Raw genomic sequence first — 25,977 nt, 5'->3', positions numbered from 1 at the left:
ACCCATCCACCCCAGATGCAACCCGAGCTGGGTTCCCGCCCATTCTGGCCCCTAAATGGCAGTGCCCCCTGCCCACCCGTGGGCTTTGCCGGGCTGGGGCACCCGCTGCCATCCCACCCCCTGCACTCTGCTTCCCACCTGGTCCCAGAGACCTGCCCCCGGCACCCCTCCTGCAAAGCCTCTGCAAGAACCGCCAGCCCAAGGGGGATGCTTTCTCCTGGGCCTACACTTGACCCCAGCCCCCTTTGCGGCCCCATCACCCGCGGGCCCCTCTCCCACGTATATGCAGTCTGCCCCAAGGGCCCATGCTTTTGTAGGACTTCATGCCCCTGTAGAGCTTTCCTGGCGGCTCGGATGGTAAAGAATCTGCCTGTAACTCAGGAGACCCAGGTTCAATACCTGGGTTGGGAAGATCCCCTGGAGGAGGGCATGGCAACCCACTCCAGTATTCTTGCCTGGAGAATTCCACGGACAGAAGAGCCTGGGGGGCTACAGTCCATGAGGTCACAAAGAGCTGGACACGACTGAGCGACCAACACGATGCTTTTACAGCGGCCGTGACTTCTCCCCGAACTCCCTCCCTCCCGCCTGCCTTTTCCACGTGGAGGACTCCTAGGTATCCTTCAAAGCCCTGCTCAAGGGTCCCTCCTTTTTGCCCTAGAGGTGTCTGGACTTGTCCAAGAAGAAACTGCTCCCACCTCTGAGCCCCTATGAGCCTCCTGAACAGCTGCGTGTCTCCTGTACGCTCAGTCCCGAATTATCATTTTTGCTCCTCTACCCACCTCTCTCACTAGACTGAGCACCTTGAGGGCAAAAGGAGTGGTGAGCTCATCCCCTCACACAGCCCCAAAGGTGGGAAAGAGATGACGCAAAGCCGCAAAGATCCCAACACCGTCCAGGGATTCCAACCCACCGCTTTGGACGCCTCGCTCCCTCCCAAAGACCTTGATTTCAAACCTAAAGTGTGAGAGTGTAACATTAACATTCTACAGCCCCAACCTCAACAGTCTGCGATGTCAACCCCAAAATACGGTGACCCTAAAATTCCAAAATATGTGTCCTGGTGCTGGGAAAACTTGAAGGCAAGAGAAGGGACGACAGAAGATGAGATGGTTGGATGGCATCACCAACTCAATGGACATGGGTTTGAGTAAGCTCCAGGAGATGGTGAAGGACAGGGAAGCCTGGCGTGCTGCAGTCCATGGGGTCACAGAGTATTGGGCACAACTTGGCGACTGAACAACAAAATTCCAACAGCGACTCTGACTGGAACATCACATCTCCAAAGGCTCTGCTGGCTCTGTCTTCTCGCCTGACCCCTCTGATTCAACACTGCTGACCACACGATTGCTCGGGACAGCTGGTCATGGCTGCAGGGGTGCCCACTGCCCCCCCAGCGCAGCCCCTCGGACACATCTGCAGGTGAAAGCCTGGCTCGGCGCCCCCCCGGAGCAAACTGGAGACAGGGTGGTCCCTGCGTGTTATTCGTCATCAGTCAGCTGGGTCGGGGGTGCCCCTGCAGCCCCAGGGCCACCCCTCGTGGGGTCTGCCACCACCCCGCCCCCCGCCCCCCTTTCTCTCTCGCGGCTGCCAGCAAGCCCAGAGCCCCGTGGTCAGGTTGAGTCTTGTCTCCTCTCAGCAGGGGGAGGGAGCCGGCGATAAACACATCTGCACATCTGCGCCTCCTTCCAAGACGCCCAGCAGGACTTCCAGCTCACCAAGACCTCCAGCCCCATTGCACCTGAGGCCCACGGAAGCCTGGGGTGGGCAGAGTTTCTGGTGCGGGGTCCCATGCCTACAGGCTGCAGGGTCCCGGGCATCCCCCAACTGCGCCCCCGCCAAGCCCCAGAGCAAACGGAGGCTCATCACCCGTGTGACAGATGAGGACACTGAGGCCCCCAAAGGGGTGGGCCCAGGCTGAGCCTCGGCTGCCTGGGGCTAGGCCCTGCTCCTGGCCGCTGGGATCTGGGTCCGGTCACTTGGGGTGCCTCGGTTCTGGGGGTGAGGAGCCAGGCAGGGAGACCCCCTTCCTGCTGTGCTCCGACCGAGTGGTGTGGCCACTGCCCCGGGTAGCTGAAGGCTAGTCAGGACCCGCTCCGGGCCTCTGCTTGCACCCCCAAACCACAGAGCAGCTGCGCTGGGGGTGGATCAGTGTGCGCTGGGGAGCCCCAGATTCAGCCTCTTTGCTCTGGAAAATACAGCGTCTGGCTGAATGGCCATCCAGGAGGCCACCCTCAAGTGTCCTCTCAAACCAGAGTGGAGCTGTCCACCCCCAGGGACGGGAGCTTCCAGGTTAGGAGGGAGCCCGTGACCTCAGCCCTAAGGAGTGCTCCGACCGTAGCAAGCGGGTGGGACAGACTTCCCTGGGCAGGCACTCCCGGCACAGGGCTGGACCGGCAGGGCCTTTAGTCCAACCCCCCGTCCCACCATCATCACCTGCCCGGTGATTCACCATGGCCAGCCGGGAGGCTCTGACACAGCGGGAGGGACAGACGGCCGCTGGTGCCTCTTCCTTGTCCGCCTGCAGGGAGCCCGGCTCCCCTCTGAGACGGGCAGGCCACCCCCAACATCGGTACCAGACAGCTCCCTCCCACGCCACACGTACGCACCGTCTGCGGTCACACCCAGCCTGTGCTGAGGGCCAGCCGTGCGCCAGGCCCTGGGAAGGGCTCCCCTGCCCCCTCCCCGTCTCCCCTTGCCCTGGACCGAGGACACTCCCGCCAGCCCTGCTTACTTCCCAGGAGGAGGAGAGCGGCAAGAGCCATGATCAGAACCCAGGCGGCCCGCTTCCAGCCCACGCTGTGCAGAGGGCCAGCCCGCCAGCCAGACTCCAGGCTTCACATTCTGGCTTTAACCCTGAATAGCACGTCAGTCAACCCCTCTGTGCCTCAATTTCTCAATCTGCAAAATGGGGTAACAGTGCTCCCGTTCACAAGGATGCCGTGAGGACGAAGGGAGAAGACCGCTGGCCCCCAGACACGCTCGAGCAAAGCAAGGAGCCCTGGCAGCCAAACAGGCAGCGCCAGGCCCCGTTGCCAGGACACGTGTTTGAGCCCCTGGAGTAACCTTCTTTCTCTTTTCCCTCTTGCACATTTTTCAAGAGTCACTGGTGACGACCAGTTTTAAAAACAAACAGCGAAAAAATGAAGTGCTTGTGCATGAAAATCTGGGTCTAAAGCCAGAGGCGGCAGCCACTCTGGGACAACCCGGACCGTCTTCCAAGCTGAGCCCAGACTCTTGGAGGGCGTGAGGAGATAGTGAAAAGGGGGTGGTCCCCTCCATCCTTTTCAGCTCCAGATCTTGGTTAATCTGACCAAGGACGTGTTAGCAGCCCTGGCATGCACCCCAGGGGGATGACTTTTACTGAACTCATCTCAACTCCCGAGGCCCCCCTCAGCCCACAGTCTGAGTTTTTACAGCTGATTTTGTGGATCCCAGGACTAGAGTTCATATCCACACCTCATCCCATCTTGCTGGGTTACAATGTTCTAACAGGGACACAATTACTCAGCCTTGTGGGTAACTGACCAGCGTCATACCACACAGGACCCCCGACCAGCAGCGAATGGACCACAGACTCCAGGCGAACCAGGCAAGGGCAGAGCCCCGTGCCCCATCGCCAGACCCCCAACCCCAGCCGTTAAAGAAGAAGCCGTCTCGTGGCACCTGCGCCAGGCACCCCCCGGCCACCTACCTTCCGGCCTGCCTCATTATTGTGTAAGTTCATGAGAGTCCGGGCGTTCTGTTTGATCTCCCGGGCATCCACAAAGACCTTGGCGAAGCCGATGCCGTAGCGGATGTCGGCAGAGCAGCCACCCCACTTCCAGCCCTCGTCCCGGTGGTACTGGCCCTGCTTCTCCTTGTCGCAGCCGCAGTCGCTCAGGTTGCCCTGGGTGCAGGCCGCCGTGATGGCGTGGGCCACGCCCGCGGCGATGATGGCGTAGGTGAAGGCGGCCTCCCGGCTCCCTGCGGGGACAAGAGCGGAAACACTGGGCTCAGGTCCGGGCATCTGGGGTGAGGAGGCAGGCTGAGCTCCGCTGGGTCCACCAAGACCAGCCCAGTGCCCGTCCCTGGCCCCCAGAGCCCCCCCATCACGTGCACCCCAGTTCAATCCCCAGTCACTGAATGCCCTGGGGAGTGGACGGGGGCAGCGCAGGAGAGGGGCACCTGGTTGCCTGGCCCCTGTGACGTCAGAGGAGGGGCCCTCCAGCATACCGATTACCACCCACGCTCCACACTGACGTGGCTGCGCTCACGGCGTGCACACACACACACACGAGGCCCTGGCGACCGTCAAGCAGCACGCCGAACACCCGCAGCGTGCAAAGGCTCTGGAGCCACAGGCCTGGGCCGAAACCACAGAACATCAGCCTCTCCTCTGGTACTTTCAGCCGCTGCCACCCTCCCCTGGGTCTCGGCCTCCCCCATAAAGTGGGGACCCCAGGGAATAGGAGATCAGAGTTTTTCACCGGTGTCTGATGGTGGCGAACACCTGCTATGAAACTGGGTCAAGCCTACGAACGTGAACGGAGAGTGACGGCTCTTTGCCACTTTGAGCCTTCAGGTAACTAATGAAAGGACCTTTTGCAAAATGCGGTGTGCAAATGTATCCTTACGCTTCAATATATATTTTATTGTTATTTTTTGAACAATAATGTTTAAATAGAACTACTTAATAACTCTTCCCAATATAATAAAAGCAAAATTTTCAGTCAAAAGATAAGTAAGGATTAAAAAGAGAGAGAGATGAGAGTCTGTCCGCAGCTCTGGGCGCCCACCTGGCCCGTGGCGCCTGCCTGAACAGCAGCTCCTGTGCTCGGGGTCTTGCTCCTGCTGCACCCAGGTCACCTGCGGTCCAGAGGTCCAGCCCACGAGACTGTGAGCACGTGCAGACAAGGCTGGGACCTGCATCCTCAGCCTCCGTCTGACACAGATATCAGAGCTGGGGGAGGGGAGAGGGACCGCCCGCAGGGACGGGAGGGCAGACCGGCATCGGGAAGCGGGGTCCTGGGGACCCCGCTCAAAGTGGCATCGAGTCCTCACTCTCCGTTCACTCTCACAGGCTTGAATCAATTGCGCAGCATGTGGGCTCCACCTTCAGACACTGTTCTAAACTCTGACCTCTTGCTCCCTGGGGTCCCCATGAGAAAGGCGCTGTGGTGGGGTCCCCACCTTACAGCGGGAAGGCCGAGACCCAGCGCTGAGGGGTCGCTTCCCCATACGCTTTCCCAGCTACGTGGAGACGGGGCCTGGCCGGGAGGGCGGCTGCAGGCCCCGTGGAAGGAGGTACATGGGCCCAGCAGGAGGGTGCTGGGGTGGTCAGCGGGGCACAAGGGTCCTGCATAGCTGGGGGGCAGGAGACAGAACCCAGCGGGGAGTCACTTGGGCTGGTGACACAGCCTTCCGGCCCCTCTGGGTCTGAGAGCAGCACCGTCTGACCAGGAAGGACAGGATCCCAGGCCCCGCGTGTGGTGTGGGCACTCAGAGCCAGGATGGGTGGGGGTCAGGGAAGCCCCTGGAGGAAGAGGCTCTGCGGGCAGAGAAGCATTTCAGGGTCTGGGAGGGGGGTGACGGTGGCTGAAGCGGGGGCCGGGGAGGCGGAGGAGGCAGCGACCCCCAAGATGCTTCAAGCCCCGGGTCACTGTCACCTGACTCAGGCAGGCCTTTTCTCACACCCCCCGCCCTTCACTGCACAGCCCCCCCACCCAGGCTGCCAGGACATGAGCACCCTGCCCCCCAGCCACCTTCCCCCGCCGGCCCCTGCTCCACCAACCCTGCAGACACATAGGCCTGTCCACCTGCCAGACCCACTGCTTCACTGTGCTACGGCCAGACCCTGGCATTCTACGACAGCTCTGCTCACACAGGGGCTCCAGAGCGCAAACACCCAAGTCCAAACCCCAGCTCGGCCATGCAGTGACTGCAACGCAGACAAGTTCCTCCTCGTCCTGAGGCTCAAGCTCTAGCTCACACTACCGAACACCAGACCCACAAGGAAACGACCCACGGGAGCAGACAGACGACAGCGAAGTCAGAGCCGCACAGACAGCAGAGAATCGCCAGGTGGAGGGAACACAGAGAGTGAGATGGGGAGGAGAGCCCCGTTCCGCCACTTTCTGGCTGTGTGGCCTCAGCCAGGTCACCTAAGTGCTCTGTACTCCAGTGCCTGCACTACAAAGTAGGAGACCGACCACCCACTTTGTTAGGGAGGTTGAGAGGACTTGGCAGAGTTAACAGAGAATTTAGCAAAGAGCCTGGCATGAGAAAGAAAGTGTGTGTGAGTTGCGTTTGACTCTTTGAGACCCATGGACTGCAGCCCACCAGGTTCCTCTGCAAGAATACTGCAGTGCGTTCCCATTTCCTTCTCCAGAGGGTCTTCCCAACCCAGGGTTCAAACCCAGCTCTCCTGCATTGCAGGTAAGACCCTTTACCATCTGCGCCACCAGGGAAGCCCTGCGTGAGAAACTGACCCCGGGTATCAAATTGATTACTATTCCTACTGATGATGGTAGTTAACAGTCCCTTAGGAGAAGGCTGTGAGGTAAGAAGGAGTCTTCATTTGTTGAAGAAACCGGGGCTGAGAGAAAAGTCTGGCTCGTTCAGGCCACCCAACTGGTAGGGCGGCAGTGCTGAGCTGTGCAGACCAGGTACTGTCCCTGGTGATCAGATGACCGCAGAGTGCGGAGGCCCGGCTGGTGGCCTCGGCAGGTGAGCGGACACTGTGTCTCCTTTATTCGCCCCAGAGCAGAGCAGCAACTTGAGGAGGGGTGGGGCCCTGGCCTGCCACTTGAGACCTGCCCTGCTCCCCAGGCTCATCCCTGGGGCGGGGTAGGGCTGGGGACAGGGGCGGGGCTCTCCCACTCAGTGGGCGGGGCTGGGACAGGGGCGGGGCTCTCCCACTCAGTGGGCGGGGCTGGGACAGGGGCGGGGCTCTCCCACCCAGGGTCCCGGGCCTCTGAGGCCCCTGTGTAACACGTGGCCACCCAGACGTTCGGGGAGGACACCTACCCAGACCCAACAGCGATGCTGATGGCTTCTATTCCCACCGGGATCCCCCCAGCCTATCCCAAATGGGTGGGAGAAGGGCAGCTACCCCTGCACACACACAGCTCCCCTGAGTTCAAGGTCACTCTCTGACCAGGGTGAAGTCTATCATGGGTCATGGCCTCCCCTCTCCCCCACGCCCCCAAGCTGGCCCTCACGTCTGCACCCACAGCCCCTGGGAAACAAAGGGACCATTACTCTTAGCTTCCGAGCTCCCGGGACCCAGGGACCGGCTGCTCAGGTCCAGATGCGGAAGGGCCGCTGCTGACTCCTGCTATTGACCTTGACCTAGACCTGCTATTGACCTTGACCTAGTGTGAGACTAGGACTGCCCAGCCCCACTACTTCCCCTTCCTCACTGACCACCAGGGAAGCTCCCCTGGGCAGGGGGCTGGCTGTGCAACTCTTGTCAAGCCTGTTCACCTGTCGAGGCCTCTATTGCTCCCTCTGTGAAATGGGTGTAAGAGCATCTGTGAGTCATGGGCCGGGAGGAGGCCGACTCACTGCGCCCGGCACGGAGTAACTGTCCTGTAAACAGTTGATACCGCTGCTGTGACTGTTATTAAAGATCTTTCTTAAGAGAATATACGTATTTGGCTGTGCTGGCTTTCAGCTGAAGCATGCGGAAACTTTAGCTGTGGCATGCAAACTCTTAGTTGCGGTGGGCTCTTAGTTCTCTGACCAGGGATCGAACCCGGGCCTCCTGCATTGGGAGGGCAGGGTCTTAGCCACTGGTCCACCAGGGCTGAAGGACACGGCTGCCTCATGCAGAGGCCGGTGTGTGGGAATGACCCAGCATCCGGCTGCCCGGCCAGACTCGGGGTTCCTGGCCTGTTTGGCTCCAACTGTTGACAGCCCCCATGACAGTGCGTGAGGGAGGGCTGAATGAATGAGCAACTCCACCCTGCCAGAAGCTGGGTGACCCTGGGCACATCACTGAGCCTCTCTGAACCTCCATTTCTGTATCTGTGAGTCTCACCCACCTGGCCCGTGGCCGGCGCATGAATAAGCGGGGGCGAGAATTATGATAATTGTAACAGATGGAATCCCAGGCCTCCTGGGAAGAACGGAGAGAAACTTCCATGCCTCTGCGTTCTCCATCGCCCTCCTGCCGTGTCAGACTCGTCTGCTGGCTGTTGCTCATGCCGCACCGACCACTCCCGCTGGCTCTGAGCCTCACCCCTTGCAAGGCAGTGCCGTGTCGTGTCCCGAGGGCCTGCTGCAGAGCGGGTGCTCAGTACGTCATCTGTTTAGTGAATGAATGAAGGCAGGCTCCCAACAGGAGCCAAAAGCCGAGGGCGCTTCGTTGAGCACTTATTACTGGCTCGGCGCTTTGGGGAAGAGCTCTGCTCAGCTGTGGGCGAGGAACCCAGCTGATCAGGGTCCAGAGAGGCTCTGACCTGGCAGGTGCAGGGCAGGGATGGGCTGCGCCTGTTTGGCACGACCTCACCGTCGCCCCACTCAGGGCATCGGCACAGAGTCAGCCCGAGGCCTGGGGTTTGGGGGCTTTTGGGGATGCAGGGAGAGGCTAGAAGAGAAGGGACCTTGGTGAAGCAACTGCTCTGTTCCAGACCCACACTTGAGGCTGTTTCCCAATGGCCCTGCGGGTGGCCACCATTCTCCACAACGTTACTAAGGAGGAGGAGACCGAGGCTCTGAGAAGCAAACCAGCCCGGACTGGGATTCCGGGCCCCAGTCAGTCGGCAGGGTCCTTCCTCAGTCCCGGCTCCCTCCTCCCTTCCTGGCTCCTCACTGCGTGGGAAAGCCCACACTTAAGAGAGGTTCCTTTGGCATAAGGCATCGACCCCAATCAACATGCCTTTATTTCTGCCATTCAATGGTTATTGGTTAAAACATCAATAAATCACTTATAAGACCCATTCAGATGGGACGGGCTGCTGAGAACAGAGCTGACGGCAGAAAGAAGGTAGACAAGGGTCCCAAAATCTTAAACCCTCAGACTCTCTGCGAGAGGCCACCTTACACGCCGCCCGCCCACGCCCGCCACCCGCCCAGGCGAACAGCAGTTCCTGACTGGGTCTGTGGGAAATGGGGGCTCGGGGAGCGGAGCTCGGGAGCACAGCCAGGATGCCAACCCGGAGGTCACGGGTCGCCTCGAAGGACTCCCCCGACCCCGACCACATGCGTGCTCCCGGGACCCCCCTCTCCCGGCCTGGGGAAGGCCCTCCGGTGGGGCGGTTTCCCGAAGCTGTGTACGTGAGTCTCCCTGGACACACGTACACACGTGTCCCCGGGGGCCTGCTTTACTGCTGCAGGAACGGGACGAGGTGGTGACCCACTGGCACCCGCTTCATCAGAGGAAAAGCAAAGTCGTGAAACGCTTCCTGTGCACCAGGCTCTTTCCTAAACGCTCAGTGCAGGTCGACTCGCCTCATTCTGGCATCCCCTGAGGTGTGTGGTGTCATTATCTCCATTTTACAGACGTGAACACTGAGGCCCAGAGAGGTGGTGTGCTCTGACAAGGACCCAAACCCGGCCAGCCTGGCCCCAGAGTCTGACCCTCTCTCCTGCCTTGATGTCAGGACACCCACTCCAGTCCCTGGCCAGGCTCTTTCCGGATTCTTCCTCATGGGGCCAGTGGGCTTGGCCATCGCTGACCATCCCCTCCAGGGTCAGACTCGGCCCCCTCTCGCCTTGACCACCCCGTGTCCCTCCGGTCCCTGAGCGGAGGAAGAGCCTCCATCCGCCCTGCCTCTCCTTGGCCCCCGACCAAGCCAAGTGCCCTGTTCCTTCACTCCACAGCTATTTCCTGAGCACCTCCTGGGTGGGGGTTACTACGCTGGGGGCTGAGGAACCTGAGGGAGGGATCTGGGCGAAGCCTTGCCTTCTGGGGGGACAGACAGCAAGATCGCATCGCTCAGGCAGCCCAGGGCCCTGCAGAGTGTAGGACAGGGAGATGACAGGGGCAGGGAGCTCTGGGGTGGGGCTTCTGCACAGGGAGAGAGGGCTCCCGGCCACCAGGGTCAGGCAGCCCTGCCCTGGCATGGGCAGCGGTGGGAGCAGGCATGGGAGGAGATCCTGCCAGCCCCACCGCCTGGCCTGGGCAGAGGGCCCTCTGTCTTCAGAACCAGAGAAAAGTACCCAGCACCACAGACATAAAGCCCAAGGTTCCTCCTGGACCCAGAGCTTCACAGAGGCTGGGAGACTTGCCCAGGGTCACCAGTGAGTCAGCGAGACCTGAGGGTTAGGAGCAGGGTCTCCTGGCTACCAGCAGGAGTCCTGCCCTCACAGCTGCCTCTGGATCCTCCACTAGGCCACCTGCACCTGCAGGTAATTTTCCAGCCAGAAGCCCAGGTGGCCTCAGCTCTGAACTTGTCTATGATGGAGCCTCTTCGTCCCTCCTACCTGCTCCCTACTCAGCGGGGGTGACCCTCAGCAAGGACTCCGGCTCCCCAGCCTCAGCTTCCCTGCCTAGGAAGTGGGAACCGCCCGGAGGACATGACCCAGCTGCTCTGAAGATGAAACGAAACCTCTGTGTTCAGAGAAGCCCAGTTCCCTGGGAGGTTCTTCGTAAAGACTGGAGTTATCAGGGAGATGAACCCGGGGAGCCCGGCTGACGCCCTCCCCGCATTCCAGCTCCGTAATGATCCCGGCGGGGACAGAGGAAATGAACTGGTGTCCGAGCCTGCCCGAAAGATTCCATTCCACCGCCCTGCGCAGCCGCTGCAAATGGTTTGCACCGGAATATTATCTGGGTGTATTTACGGTATCTTACTGGAAACCACAAAGTGCACTGTATTTTTTTTTCTCTTTTGCTATTTAAAGCTGATGGGTCAGAGAGTGAGCAATCTGCAGTGACACCGGCCGAAATATATGATGATTTGGAAAACATACAGATGGAAAAAGGTGGCCTCTGCCAGCCCCGTGGCGTGGCACTCACAGCCCTCTCTGGGCTCAGGATGCCACACCTGGCTGTCTCCAAGCCGAGGAACTGGGGTAGCCCTGGATGAACGGGAGAGTGGGGGCTTCAGGGGCTCGCGTCTTGGCTGAGCCTGGCTGATGGGACAGGCCCACAGAGCTGATCTCCAGTCCCCAGCGTCCGCCCTTCTCTCCTGCCTCCACTGCAACCAAGCATCTCCACCCAGTGAGCAAGGCTGGAGCGCACTGCTGCCGCTCGTCAAGGGTCAACAACAAACCTGCAGAAGATTGTTCAAACACCTGAGGTTCTTTTAAAATACTCGTACAGTGCAGTACATTGGCCCATAGGTGTATCAGAATCTAATTCAAAATAGCCATACAATTGACTGACACTCACTCAGATGGTAAAGAATCTGTCTGCAATGCAGGAATTCCCGGGTTGGGAAGATCCCCTGGAGAAGGAATTGGTAACCCACTCCAGTATTCTTGCCTGGAGAATCCCATGGACAGGAGAGCCTGGCGGGCTACAGTCCATGGGGTCGCACAGAGTTGGATATGACAGAGCAGTTAACACACACATGCGTACTGTATCTTCCTGTGGTTTAATTACAAATACATTTACAAAAAAAGAAGAAAGGCTCAAGGCATTCCTTCCTTCCTCTAAGCCTTTCTGCCTTCAGTCTGCAAATACCCTTCCTCTCCCACTGACCTGGTGACAGGCCATGTTACCCAGTGGTCTCAGAGCAGGGCCTGGGGCAGGGGAGTGCCAATCCAGCTGGGTTGACATCCCAGCTCCACTTCCTGGGGGTGGGGCCTGGGGTGAGTTGTCTGACCTCTCAAGGCCTCAGTTTCCTCCTCTGTGAAATGGGAATAATAAAGCACCTGCCTCCTAAGGATGTTAGGAAGATGAAACAAGCCAAGGCACCAGCCACCAAATCAAGAGCAGGCCTGGAAGGGGTGGGTAAGCAGCGGCTCTTCCTAGGAGGGTTTGTGGTCACCGTCTCCCTCAAGGCGCAGCTCAGGGTCCCCTCCGAGGGGCCTTCCTGACATCCTCTCTGTGGCTTGTGGCTCAGCACCTTCACCATCCTTATTCGGTGTTGAATTCAAAGACCAGTTCAACACAGAGGACCCAGGCTACTCATCTGCGACGCCTCGGCAGTTGAATGAATGAACGTGCGTGTGAAGGCGTGCGAGAGTGTGAGAGTGTGTCTGTCGACCAGAGGAAAGCTGGCAAGAGAACGTTTTAACAAAAGAGTCATCTCAAAGAATAGTGTCAAGAGAGCTAAAACCCAGGATGAACTGAGGCTTGCAAAAAAAAAAAAAAATGCACACAAGACAAAAAGTCCTTTGTTAGCTGCGTTCTAAACAAGAATAGGGAAAGAATAGGTCTTTTGCTCTGGCAAGATGGCGTATTGTTAAGAAATGGCAGAGAGAAAGTGGAACTGGCCCGCCCCTTGCTTCTGTGTATCTCTCTGGGAAGGTCTTCAGATCACCCCTCCAATCTGTCATCCGCTCACCAGACATGGGCTCCATCCACCCGCCCAGCCCGAGATGGGGGAAAGACGGAGCCATTGTGCAAGGCATGCGGATTCCCAAATCGGCCACCGCGGGGAGAGGGGCGAGCTGCTCTAGACCACTTGAGAGGAGAAGCAGTGAAATGGGGTGGGAGCAGAAGCCCAGAAACGCATCCATGTAGCCTTGCTTGTAGGCAGAGGAGGGTGGCCCCCAGCGCCTGAGTCCTAGGTCACCGGTGCCCTTCCCTGGAAAAATTCCGCAGGGGCGTACCAAACAGGAGGTCGTGAGTATTTGAAAAAGAATGCAGCCGTCCCCAGGAGCGCATGTCAGGAAATCACCGTTTCTCTGTTGACGATAATGCTGGACTCCTAGCAGATTTCTATATGTGCTAAGAATCTGATCATTCCCATATCCTGCCTCTTCCCCAGACACAAAGGAGAGAGGGTCTTCAGAGAGCTCTCCCCACCCCCATCCCCTGGCAGACCCTGTGGGAAGGATCCCTCCCCACCCCTGTCTCCAGCCCCTTTCTGCCCCCACCGGCCCCCAGCATCCCGCCAGTGCCCAGGTCACTCTGCCGGGGCCACACCTGCAGGCCGCCTGTGACTGCCCCTCCCTACCACGCCCTTCCTCTCCTGGGTGGCGGCGGCCCACTCTAGGTGACCCTGCGGGCAGCCTTCCACGCTCCAGCCCGGTGCCATCCGCCTGGCACCCAGCCCTCTTCTAGCAGACTCCCAGGGCACACTTCAGCCCCGACTTCGCTGTCTGTCCCCAGCAGATGGTGGGCACCCCAAGGGCAGACCCGGTGGCTGATTCATCAGCTGCTTATCACACGGAAGACTCCAGTAAATATCTGTGGGGCCAATGAATGAATGAGGGGTGGACACATGGGGCGGGGGAGTCCCACGGGCACTTAAGTCCCATGAATTCAACCAAAGGCACCTAAAGCAGAAGTGAAGGTTACATACTGCACGGATGGGGCTGTAACCTGGTGTAAGAGTGTGGAGAGTCCTTGGGAAACTAAAAACAGGGACTTCCTGGTGGTCCAGCAGCTAAGACCCAGTGCTCCCAAGACAGAGGGCCTGGGTTCCATCCCTGGTCGGGGAACCAGATCCAAGGGGTGCAACTAAGTGTTCACACGCCACAGCTAGAGACCCTGCATCGTGCCGCAAGTGAGGCCCGGCACAACCAGATACACAGACGAACGTGTTTTTAAAAAATTAAAAATAGGACTAGCATATAGCAATTCTACTTCTGGGTATGTAGCCAAAGAAAATGAAAGTGGTAACTCAAAAATATTTGCACCCTCAAGCTCATCACAGCATTATTTACACTAGCCAAGACACGCAAGTATCCTGAGGATCTACTGACAGACGAATGGATAGGGAAGTGACACATACGTACATAGAGGCGTGTGCGTGTACACGAAAAGAAGTGAAGGTGTTTGTCACTTAGTCGTGTCCGACTCTTTTGCGACCCTATGGACCTAGCCCACCAGGCTCCTCTGTCCATGGAATTCAGGAAAGAATACTGGAGTGGGTTGCCATTCTCTTCTCTATGGGATCTTCCAACCCAGGGATCAAACCTGAGTCTCCTGCACTGCAGGCAGATTCTTTACTATCTGAGCCACCAGGGAAGCCCATATATATACATATATAAATACACACACACACACACACACGTGTATACGTACAACAGAATATTACTCAGCCACAAAAAAAAAGAAAGAACTCCTGCCATCTGCAACATTCTGGATGGACTGTGAGAAAGACAAATACTATATGATCTCACTTTATGTGGAATCTTAAAAAATATGAAAAAAATACTGCGTGAATCCTTTGCACACAGCACATCTTCACTCTATCTGCTGTACGTATGTTACAGGCGCACAGGAATGGTTTCCTGTACGTGTATAGAGAAGCAGGGATTCCGAATGTTGTGGCTGATTTAAGGCTTTGGAGAGTGACGCTGGCTGGACCTCACAGTCCACGTCCACATCAGACACTGGGACGTGGCCCTGCTGTGCCCTCGGGGAAGGACGCTGGACTTGGGGGCGGGTGACACACTTTCAGTGGTTCCTGGGCAGTCCGAAAGCCGTGGGACGGGCATGGCCCATCTGTGAGGGTCCCCAGAGCACCGTTTCCTGGGGTGGGTGCCTTGGAAGAGCAGTTCCAGCAGACTGTCAATGAGCCCGAGGTCTGGGGAGACGGGACCCCCAGGGAAGCCTATTCAAGGTGCTCTCTTGTCTGCAGGACTTCTCAGAGCCTCTAATGCAGGGAGTACAGCATGCTGAGGTCCCAAACTGATCATCCGGGGAGCCCTCCTTTTCACCCCAGAGCGGCAGGTGGGGGTGGGGAGGGCTAGAGACCTGTGTTCCCCAGAACAGACAGAGTAACAGGTCCTCTTGAGTCGCGCCTTGGTGGGGGAGCGGTTTCCCCGAGGCAGTGACCTAGACAACACTCATTCTACCTGAAGCAATGCAAACGTGGGAAGAGAGCTAACAGAAAGCTGGGCTAAGACAGGTCAGAATGACCGCAGGCAGGACTGAACCATCAGGGTTGCATTTCGGGTCAGAAACAGAAAGCATTCGCTCAAAGAGGACGGAGCACGTCCCCCGTGTGCGGTGCGCCCAGACCTGGGCCGGAAGACGACCAAGACCCTGGAGGGCTCAGAGCGGCTGGGCGTGGAGGGCAGAGTGGGGCGGGCCTGCCCGGGAAGCAAGCTTGTCTCCATGTGTTTCCTGAGCACCTACTGTGCGCCGGGCCCTGGGGTCACACAGAGACGACGGTTGACAGGCCCATGCTCCATGGACTTCCCCACGGCCGCGGACTGATGTCAGACACACACAGCCTTCCCAAAGCACGCAGTCACTTCTGAAAGCGGTAAGTGCTGTAAAGACAACAGGACGGAGTGACCTGTGGGGCGGCTGTCACGGCCAGGTGGTCAAAGAAGGCCTCCTGGAGGAGGTGGCATCCAGGGGGAGGCCTGCACGACGCTGGGCTATGCAAGGTCCCCACCATCGCTCAGCAGCTTGGCCCTGCGGCCCTTCTGCTCTGACCCCTGTTCCAGAAGGAACTGGGGTGGGGGGTCTGCACCATCCCTCGGGGCTGCACGAGCAAGCAAATAGAGAACGTGCCCTGGAGCAGCAAGTGACGTGAAGAAAACCACGGAAGGGGAGGGGCAACGAGGGACGGGCAGTCTACGCTGCGCAGCAGGCCCTGGTGAGCGGCGGGCACGTGAGCCGAGGGTGGAAGAAGCAGAGGGCATCCAGGTTGGGGACCCGCCTCGGGGCAAAGGCTCCGAGGTGGGAAGGACTTGTCACGCGTGAGGGTGGGGGGGGAGATGGGGTCGGGATGCAGGTTACGGAGGTCAGCAAAGGACCGGGGGACGGTTAGCATCTTGTTCTCAGAGCAACAGGGAGGGTTTTACAAAGGGAAACGCCATGGTCCAAGCAACCAAGAGGACAGGCTTTGCTGGGGGCCGTGTGGTTGGCGGGGTTGGGGGGCAGTGTATTAGGGACTGATGGAGTTGGGCGACAGCTCTCTGAAGATGGAGATTCCAACCAGGAGGTGATGATGGAGCTGGGGAGAAGTGGACAGACTGGGCGATGTGCTTCGTAGAATCAAAATGAGGAGCTCAGGTTAGAAACGGGAACGACAGCCTCTCCCCTTTCTATTCCACATCTACTTGTCCTGGAAAAACCAGGAATAAAGTCCAGAGCACCTCCAGTTCCTTGAGTTTGTCTTCATAGCAGAGAGGCACGGGGGCCTCCTGGAAGGGTGAAGGGATGCCCCCGATGGCCCACATCCTCTGGGTGCCAGGGCCTTACGTCCTGGGGGTGCTGCTGCCTGCCTCCTGGCAAGGTGGGCCACGGGAGGTGGACACGGGCGCTCACTTGGATGGCCCACGGCCCACTGCTACCACCAGCCTGTTGGATACATGGCGGCCTCGGGAGTCGTATGTCTGTTAGGACCACATGAACAAGAACTTCTGCAGCCACAGGAAACTCGGCACCCATCTCAATCTCAACACAAAACCTCCGTGTGACATGGTCAGCCTCCACCTGGTGCTGAGCTGAGATGCAGGTGCGAGAGACCAACGCGGTGATGGGTGAGGAAGGGCCCCCCACCCCCAATCAAGGCTCAATAAGATGAAAGATGGGGGTGAAGCCCCATGTGACCCACCCTCCTTGGGGCCCTGCCCAGGGACTGGGATGCAGCTCTCACCCTCTACCCATGGCACGACGCGACCGCGTACAACCTGATGGAAAATGGGCAACAAGAATGAATGGGCAACTCACCCAAGACTAAACCTGCTCGGCCAGCAAATTCGGGAAGAGATTGCAACCCCTTGACTTCAAGGACATGCAAATCAGGGTGAGAAAGCATTTCACATTGCCCCGCAGGCAGCGAGGAAGACCTCTGGGCGATCCCTAGTGCTGGAGCGGGTGCAGGTCAGCAATGCGGGCTGGGGCAGCGGAAAGTGTGCAGTCACTGGGGCAAGCAGCTCTGTCCTCACCCGCCGCCACCAGCAATTCTGCGGCTCACTACAGACGCCAGAGACACAGACGGGGGCCCAGGGACATGCGCACAGGGAGGCCTGCAGGGGCCCTGTTAGTAACAACCCAGATGGCCCTCAGCCAGTGTGTGGGCACACAGATGGGATCTACTCACCATGGCTGATATGATTCAACCACGGCCACAAGGGGGACTTCCCCGGTGGCCCAGCAGTTAAGAATCCGCCTTGCAATGCAGGGGACGCAGGTTCGAACCCTGGTGGCGGGAACTAAGATCCCACATGCCACGGAGCAGCTAAGCCTGCGCACCACAGCTACTGAGCCCTAGCACTCTGCAGCCTGAGCACCACAAGTAGAAGGTCACGTATGGCAACGAAAGATCCCGATGCTGCACCTGAGACCCGACACAGCCAAATAAAAAATATGTTTTTAAAAAAAGAGCTACAAGGAACGACACATACCAGCTCTGTTAGCGGCGATGGGAAAAAAAGTAAATTCCAAAAGACCGCATGTTACGTGATGCCTTTCCTCTGTAAAATTAAACACAACTCAAAACAATGTGCTTCAGGGGGATCTATCAGTAGGATAAATCAGACATCAAGATTCAGGAGAGACAAAGTGTGGCTTGGGAGGCGGAGACAGAAGTTGCCTGAGAAATGCTCACAAGGGTTCTCCTTGTCATCTTGGTGGATTCTAGGGGGAGTTCATCGTTCTACTTCAGCAGAGGAAAAGCCTGGAGTGGGGGCTGAATGCTTTCCTGGGTCCCCCGGGGCCACACTGTTGATAAGCCTGATGAGGGGTCACAGAATGCCTGGTGTGTAAGGCCCTTGATAGCTGGCCTATGGTCTCACCTGAGGCTCCTGATCCCTGAGGCCGCAGACCCCCGCTGCCCCTCCCCTTAGCAATCACACGCCCATGTCTTTTCCCTGCGGTTCCCTCCGCCTGGGATCCCATTCACTGGCCAGTGAAATTCCTCCCACCCTTCAGGACCCAGAGCAAAGCCATCTCTACTGTCCAGTCTGCTCTTTCCACCTGGGCATCTCACCTCTGAGCACCCAGCTCTCCTCATATGCTTTTCCCTAAAGTGCAGACCATCCTGCTGTCTGGTTGCTTGTTAAGGGCTCAGCTGTGTCCCTCAAACTTCATACATTCAGCCCTAACCCCCAGGGCCTCAGAACGTGTCTGTATTTGGAGGCACAGCCTGTAAAGAGGGGGTTAAGTTACAATGAGGCCACTAGGCTAAGCCATCTTCCAACCTGACTGGTGTCCTTAGAAGAGGAGATTAGGGCAGAGACATCAGGGCACCTGCAGACCAAGTGAGCACACAGGAAGATGGAGACCATCTACACACCAAGCATGGGGCAGGCCTCAGAAGAAGCTGACCCTGCCTGGGCCCTGATCACAGACCCCATCCCCAGGACTGTGCGTGGGAGCTGCCCAGCCTGCGGCCCTTGGCTTGTATGGCCGCCCGAGCTGCCCCCCTCCCGGGAAAATGGTCGGAGTGCGGCTCCCAGGCCCATACAACATAAGCCCTGTTGTCCACGGTCCCTGTGATGGTTTGGGATGGATGGACACTCCCGAGTCAGGCCCCAGATTCGATCAGATTGAGTCCCAGGTCCCTCGCAGGCCTGTCACTCTAAAACTGCAATCCCAGGGGTATTCCTGGAGCCTCTGTTTGCTTAAAACCCCCGAGGCCACCTCTCCTACTGGAGCCTCCTCTGCAAGAATGCTCCTTGCCCCAGGCCTCTGCTCCTGCTGGGAATATACTGGTAGTATAAATGAGAAGTGCAGACTGGTGGTATCCGCCCCGCCCCCTGCCTCAGCCTGCAGCAGACCCCTCAATTTTGCAGCTCTGGGCAGCTGAGGAGCTTCATCCCGGGACTCCCTATGCTGGAGGCCCACTATTACATGGATGCCACCATGCCTGGCACTATCACCACGCCACCAACAGGCAGCTATTCCAAGACTGCCAGTGAGACTGGGGTCAGCCCAGCCCCAGGAGGCCGTGCCACTCGCTGTTGCGGACCTTGGGCAAGTCCCCCTGAGCTTCAGTTTCCCCATACGTAACACCTCACTTGTTAACAAAGATCCAGCTAAAATGCCAGAGCCCGGGCGTGGGTCCCAGAAACAGGGGGTAGGGGCGTGGGCAGGAAAAGGTGAGAAAAGCATGAGAGACCACGAGCGAGGGCTCAGAAGACGGCGGGAGAGGAGACAAGGTGCAAGGGATGCACGGTACCTCGGTGTCGCGTGCTCGGGGAACAAGGTGAGGCTGGGTGGGCGGGAGGATGAGAAGGTGAGAACAGATGAGGACCGGGGGTGCGGTAGATGGATAAGCAGGTGGGATTTCATCCCAAGGCTGGGAGAGCCTCCCAAGGAGGCTAATCGGGAGACGACAGATTCCAGTTTCCATTTACAAGGGACATGAGGTCTTCAGGGCGGCCAGGGACAGGTAGGGGGCTCGGGGTGCCCGGGGAGCCCCAAGGTGCTCCCGAAGGCTGGGGTGAGGACACGGGGCAGTGGGCAGATCCAGTTGGATCTTTCCGACATGAACTCAATTTGCTGCTGTCAGGGCCGCGGGAGATGGAGAACCCAGGGATGCCCCTGGAGCAGTCAAGAGAGCTGGGGTGAACCACAGCGGCTCAGGGACCCCAAGCTGACCTCACTTCCAAAGAAGCGCCCCACTTCTCAGCTCAGCAGTGGGCTTGCAGGGTTCCCGGCCCCACCAGGTCCAGACGCACACAAGCGAGAAAACACACAACGCGGCCTTCCCCACCCAGCGCGGGCCTCCCGGCCACCAACACCCCTCCGATGCCCTTTCCACCAGGCTTCCCTCATGATCGCCTTGGAGACCGGATGCGCGGCCTGGCACCGTGTGTGTGGCTGTGCGTGTTTTACCGCACAAGGCACCGTTCCCGTAAGACAGGGGCTGGAGACCCGAATGCCCACAGAGGCCAGGTGGCCCGTATCAGGGCAGCGGGTGGACATGTAGGGGCGGGCCCTGTGGCGTGACTGGGCTGCCCAGGCTCCATTGACAGGGTGCGGTGTTCTCAGCTGCAGCCCATCATTAGCTCAGCGGACACAGGTATAAGGTATCAGTAGCTCTTCCGAGTTTTGCAAAAGCAGCCGGAAGTTCATGTTTTTGGTGAAACGGATAACTTGAAAATTTGAGCATCAGCTTGCAGACTAGCACCAGCGCTGTATCAGCCAGTTCGCCTCTGGGCCCCTGGTCTGCAGCTCCGCCGTGAACAGATGGTGGCGTGGATGCAAACCAGAGAGCTGACCCCCTCACCGGACCTGAATTCTGCACCTGCGGGATCCCACAGCTGGGGTGTTCCACCCTGGGGCAGGGGAAGGAGATCCTGGAGCAGTCCCGAGGCCTCCTGGTCTCCCCATGGCCTGTCAGACCCCACTCGGGGCGCCCAGGTAGCACATACCCACTTTGAGCTCCTTGCCGAAGACAGTGCGCTCCCCCAGTGCCGAGCAGTTCCAGCGGCCGTTGCGGAATTGAAACTGACACTCGTCCAGGCCCATTTGCGAGCCTTCTCCTATGACGATGATGGCGTCTGGCCGGCTCTGGCAGATCGCCCGCTGTCTGGGAGCCAGGCCTGGGATCTTGTTACAGATGATGCTTGCGCCCAGAGCTACCACCGAGGAGAAGCCACTGGAGCAGGGGACACAGAGAGACGGAGCATTAGGCCAGCAAGGTGGACGGGCAGGGCACAGCCTGCAGACCCTGCCTGGGTGTCCAGCTCTGCCTCCCCCGACCGCTCCCATCACAGGCCTCTCAGCTTCTGACACTGCACGCCCAGCCCACGTTCACACGTTTGTCATTCCCAGCACTTGTGTATATTCAATATTAGGCGTAATTCCCTTTTTAGACACAAAGAAAGATGACGCCGGCAACAAACATACTGCCACACGAACTCAGCCAGCTGCCTTTGCATCTTTGGGAGGATTCAATTGAGACGAAGTTTAGAATCATGCAAAATGGAACTGATAACTGTTTAGGGATCATCTCTGTTTCATCTTGGATGAAACTGCAAAGGTAACCCCTCAGTTTCACAAAGCAGTTGCCTCTAATAGGGCAGCAGGTGCACAGATATTAAAGAAAAAACACTTAGACGTGTTATAGATGTATCATGGATGTACGCATTTCATTATAAACACATCTTTAAAAAGCAACTCTAAAGAGAAAACAAAAAAGACAGAAAAATAAACAAGAAAAAAACAGAAAAAAATTTTTAATGTGAAAAAATAGAAAAAATAAAGCAAAATTAAAAAGCAATTGTAAATAAAAGTTGCAGTCTTTCCTTCCTGTAGGTGCATGGAGTATGTGGATCCCACTCCAAACATGAGTGGCCTAGAGCACGCTCACGACCTTGGCAGTGAGGTTCCTGTCTTGCTCACTCACTCGCTGCACGGGTCCATACCAGACACCTGTCAGGGCACCAGGCTCAGACAGGCGAGGCCCTGCCCTCGAGGGGTCACCAAAGGCCACAATGCATGCACCAGATAAACACAACAGGCCATTCAGCGATGCCCACTACTGAGAAAATAATGAAGATGCTGTGATAGCAAGTAGGGGTGGGCTTGGGAGGGGAGGGGAGGAGAGGAGAGGGGAGGGGAAGAGCGGGGAGGGGAGGGGAGGGGAGGGGAGGGGCCGCTTCAGCTGGAGTGGTCAAGGAGGGCCTCCCGGAGGAGGTGACAGTGCGGTGGAGCCTTGAAGGGTTGGGAACCAGCCGTGGGAAGGACTGAGGTAGAGTATTCCAGGGGGGCGGGGGAGGGGGTGTGGCGGGAACAGAAGATGCAAAGTCCTGGGAGGGGGACAAGCTTGGGATCGCCAAGGAACAGAAAGAAGCTACAAAAGCCAGCTGGGAACCAGGGCTCAGGGAAGGGCAGAGCCCAGAGAGAGGTGATGGCTGGCGGCAGGAATTTTCTCCATGTGTGCCGAGGCACGGGAGGGCTGGAAGCCAGTCACTGGCAGGGTCCCCACCTCCAGCCCCGGGCGGGAGAGCACTGCGGGACAGGACGAGGCAGGGAGCGTGGGCAGGCCAGAGGTGGCCATGGCTTGGCCTTGGTGGAAGTGGTGCGGGGTGGCTGCAGATGAAGTGACCCAGCGTTGTGGAGGGCTCGGGCAAGGACACAGGAAAAGAGAGGCGACCGTGTGAGTTGCAGGTGTCTGGCTTGAGTGTGGGGCCACTTCCTAGCATCAAGGTAACCCCAGAGAGGCTCCGATGCCAGCGCTGACCATGGAGCCAGCCCTCTCCTTACACAAAGATGGCCCACGTGTCTGGAGCTCCCGTTGTGTGTAATCCTTGAAAAGTCATCGAGCATCCTCTGAACGAGAAGACCTCAGTCGGGTTGTAGTAATGAGCTCCTGTTGACACGGCCAAGGTCAGTGGCCCCACCGACCAAGTGCCTCATCCTTCCTGCCCATCCTGGGCTGTGGGAAGTCGATCTGGGATTGGGATTCACCAAGGGGAGGGGCCCCTGCTGCTCTCTAAGTGTGTAACAGACCACCCTTGCCCTCTTTCCCACCACACCTGCCACACACCAGCCCTCCTCCTCCTGCCTCGGGTCCTTGATCCTCGCCGGTCCCTCTCCCGGGAAGCTCTCGCCCCCCGAGCTTCACGTGCTTGGCCTCTTGCCATCAGCCATGTGACCTTGAGGGTCCCCTCCCTGACCATCCCGCCTAAGGGAACCTGTCTTCCCACTCCATCCCTCCTAACTTTCCATCCCAATCACGAGCCTCAGAAACGTCACTCAGGCTGCGTGCCTGCCACACAGAGGCACCCCCGACCTCGGACGCATCCGTGAGCTTTGCAGGGTGCCTACTATACGCAAAGGCAGCACGGCCGTGCCGCCACACACACTGGGCCACGAGGCCTCTCTGAACAGCCCTCCTGGGCAGGGACCGTCATGTCCATTTCACGTGTCCCCTCTGCACAGCTGAAAGCCGAGGCTCACAGAGGGTGAGACCTGGAGACTGACAAGTGCTCTCGGTCATTCGTCTCAGCCTCTAAAACATGGAGCTAGAAGGGTGTGCACTATTTGAGGAAGAGACAGCATAAGAAGAATAAGTCAAGCAGAGATGCTCTGGCCACAAGACGGGAGATGCCTCTGAACACCTAGCTGACCACCAGGAAACCCCCTCCACCGGCAGAGAGTGAAATTATACATTTGGGGGAAAAATAAAATTCAGAGGCACAAACAGTCTCAAAGCTAAGCGCTCAGGCCTAGGGTGACACCAAAGCTTCCTTCACCTAGAAGCTGTGCGACCTTGGGCAAGTTACATCTCCTCTCTGCGCTTAGGTCTCCCCATTGCTAAAATGAGGGTATTAACTAGGCCTCCTCTCAAAGGGCGGCTGAAAAATTAAACGTGGGAAGTGCTCCCAAGGAGTCAGGCACACAGGGAGCACTCAATAAATGAGCTGCTATAGTAGTTACTGTTATTGGGTCTGATTGTTCCAAAAGGCTGGTGCCTGAGTCACCGGAACTATCCAGATAAGAATACACAGGTGCCTTGCCATCCATCGGAACCAGAAGGCCTCTTGGGAGAGAGCTGTGAAACTTCACCCTTCATGCCCATTTTACAGATGGATAAGCCGAGGTGCAGAAGGCAGCAGGGCCTGGCCGCAAACCACCCTGCCACTCCCCGCCTGACCTGGCCCTCTCTCCCCACCCCAAAGGGCGGCCGCAGGACGGAAGGGGGGCGCTCTAGTGCTCCCTCCCTCCGTCCCTCTGGGCGGCTGGATCCCTGCGGGGACCGTGAGGTCTCGGCGCCGGCGGCGGGAGGTCGGGCGGGTGGGGCGGCCAGGGGAGGTTATTTTCTGTTGTTTTCCCTCTCTCTCTCGGCTCCCGGGTCCCTCCACCCCGTTTCTAATTAAAAAGGAGATAAAGCCGCACGCGGCCAGCGCCAATCAGCCCCACCGGCTTCCTGGATGCGCGCGGGGCGGTGGGGCGCGGGCCAAGATGAAGATTAAAGCAGGGGGGAGAAAAAAAAGCAAAGCCACCCAGACGCGGGCGAATCAATAACACTTAAAACAGCCGCAGGCAGGCAGCGCGCGAGCCCCGCAGCCGCCTCCCGGCCCGCGGTCACGGCTGGCAGCCGCCTGGTCCGCTTCGTGCGCACCTGCTGGCCGCCGCGGCCGGTCAACTTGCGAGATCGCCGGAGCCGCGGGGCGGGGAGGCGGGGGAAGCGAGTGACAAAACACAAAGGGTCCATCACACACACACACACACACACACATACACACCTCGCCGCAGACCCTGCAGTCCGCTCCCTCCCCAAGCGGAGCTGGGGGCGCCGCTCGTGTGAAACCTGCCAAGGTGGCCCCGGCGCGTCGGAACCCCCCATCCATCCCTGGAGCCCCTGCCCCCACGCTTCACGCGCACTATCTCCGAAGTACAAAGGGTGACTGGCCCTGCAAACGCAGCTCCAAGACGCGTCCCGGGCCGCCCCCTCCCACCTTCCAGCCCGAGCGGCCCCCCCCCCCCGGCCCACCTACTAGAAACGCCAGGGTGAGGTGGGGAGGGCCGCTCGGCGGACGCGCCGGCCGCCTCGGGTGCCCAGCTTTAGGGGGCGGGCTGCCCCGCCTCTCGCCAGCGCTGGCTCGCGAGCTTGCGTCCCTGGGTGTCTCGGGCCATCTCCAGCTCTACCCTTGTGTGCGTCTGCTCGGGTGGCTGGCGCTGTCCCCTCGGCCCGGGGGTCTGAGGGTCCCTAGAAACGCGTGGTGCCCAGGCTTCTGTGCTTTGGCCCAGCGAACGTCCCTCCCTGCGGGTACCTGTTCCCTGCTCTCAGACCCGCCCCGCCTGCCACCCGGGGACTGCCCTGCTCTAGGAGCGGCTGTGCCCGCCCCTCTGTGGACACTTTCTCTCGGGCTCTGGGGGGCTGAGCTCCCTGGGAGCTGCTGTGGTCCTGGCTGGTGGTCCCATGCCCCGGTCCGAGTGTCCCTGGGAGGCGCTGACCCTTTGCAGCGGGGGACCCTCTTCAGAGTCCTCCGCACTGGAGCGTCCAAGCTGGGTTGTCCTTAGCTTGGGGTGGGGGGGGCTTCCTCCCTCGGGCATTCCCAGGACGGCAGTGTCTCTGGGGCTGTGCGCGCCCCTAGGGCTCGCGCCTGCGGGGGCCCTCTGTGCGCCCACAGCTCCCGCACCTCACCCCCTCAGCCTATCTGCGGAGCCAAGGAAGTTGGCGGCCGGCGGCGGCTCGCGGGCAGCTCAACCCCTCCCCGAGACACGCCAACTTTGCCGGGACGCGCGTGCAGGGGGTGCGAGCGGCCCTTACCCGATCCGGAGGTAGACCATGCCCAGGCTGAGAAAGAGGTGGCCCAGGCAGCGCCGCGCTTTCCGGTTCATAGTCCCCGCTGGCCGCCGGGGCCGCGGGCCGGGCCGGGCTGATCCCGCGGGCCGGCCTTGGCGGGGCAATCCACATAGCCCGCCCTGGAGGCGCGGGCCGAGGCTTCCCGAGGCCGTCTGTCGTGCGCCCGTCCGCGCGCTCGGCGCCTGAGCCTCGCCGGGAGCGCGGGAGCCACCGAGCCCCGGGGAGGAGGGAGGAGCGAGCGCGGCGCGGGGCGACGCCGGGCTGCGCGCAAGCGGCCGGGGCGAGTGTGCGAGGCGCGGGGCGTGCGGGGGCGCTGCAGCCGCCCGCCCCCGCCCCTCCCACCGTCCCCCGCCCCCTCCCCGCCCGCCTCCCCGGAGCGCCCGCCCCGCGCCCCCGCGCCCGCGGGACAGGGCCTCCTGCTCCGAGCGCGCTCGCGCTTGCCCCACGCGCTCCCGCGGCGCCCCCTCTCGGCTCCGGGGCGCCCAGCCGGGTGGGGGGCAATGGGAGTCCTCACGAGCCGCCACTCCGGCTCCAACTCGCCAACTGCGGGGCGAACGGACGCGCAGGGACAGCCCTCCGGTTGGGGGGGAATCGGAGCTAAGCCGAGAACCCTCGCTCGCGCCCGGGCCTGCCTCCCCGTCCCTCTGAGTGCTCGGAGCTGGGGGCGGGGGGGAGGGGTCGTGGAGAGCTCACCCCCCGTCTCCCC

The 25,977-nt window shown here is 59.5% G+C and overlaps 1 protein-coding gene across 1 annotated transcript in view; it reads right to left on the bottom strand.

Moving 5' to 3' along the window:
- WNT7A (Wnt family member 7A) overlaps window positions 1–25,564 on the bottom strand; it is a 65,594-nt gene extending 40,030 nt beyond the window's left edge. The window contains exons 1-3 of the mRNA XM_005898797.2: window positions 25,236–25,564; window positions 20,386–20,612; window positions 3,695–3,966 (exon numbers count right to left, since the gene is read on the bottom strand). Of these exons, the coding sequence (XP_005898859.2) occupies window positions 3,695–3,966; window positions 20,386–20,612; window positions 25,236–25,306 (570 nt within the window). The 5' untranslated portion in view covers window positions 25,307–25,564. The remainder of the gene's footprint in view (window positions 1–3,694; window positions 3,967–20,385; window positions 20,613–25,235) is intronic.
- Window positions 25,565–25,977: the final 413 nt, after the last annotated feature.

The sequence above is a fragment of the Bos mutus genome, chromosome 22, assembly GCF_027580195.1.
Source record: "Bos mutus isolate GX-2022 chromosome 22, NWIPB_WYAK_1.1, whole genome shotgun sequence".
Taxonomy (NCBI): Eukaryota; Metazoa; Chordata; class Mammalia; order Artiodactyla; family Bovidae; genus Bos; species Bos mutus.
The sequence above is the reverse complement of the archived record's forward strand: the minus strand, read 5'-3'. Positions and strand labels throughout refer to the sequence as shown.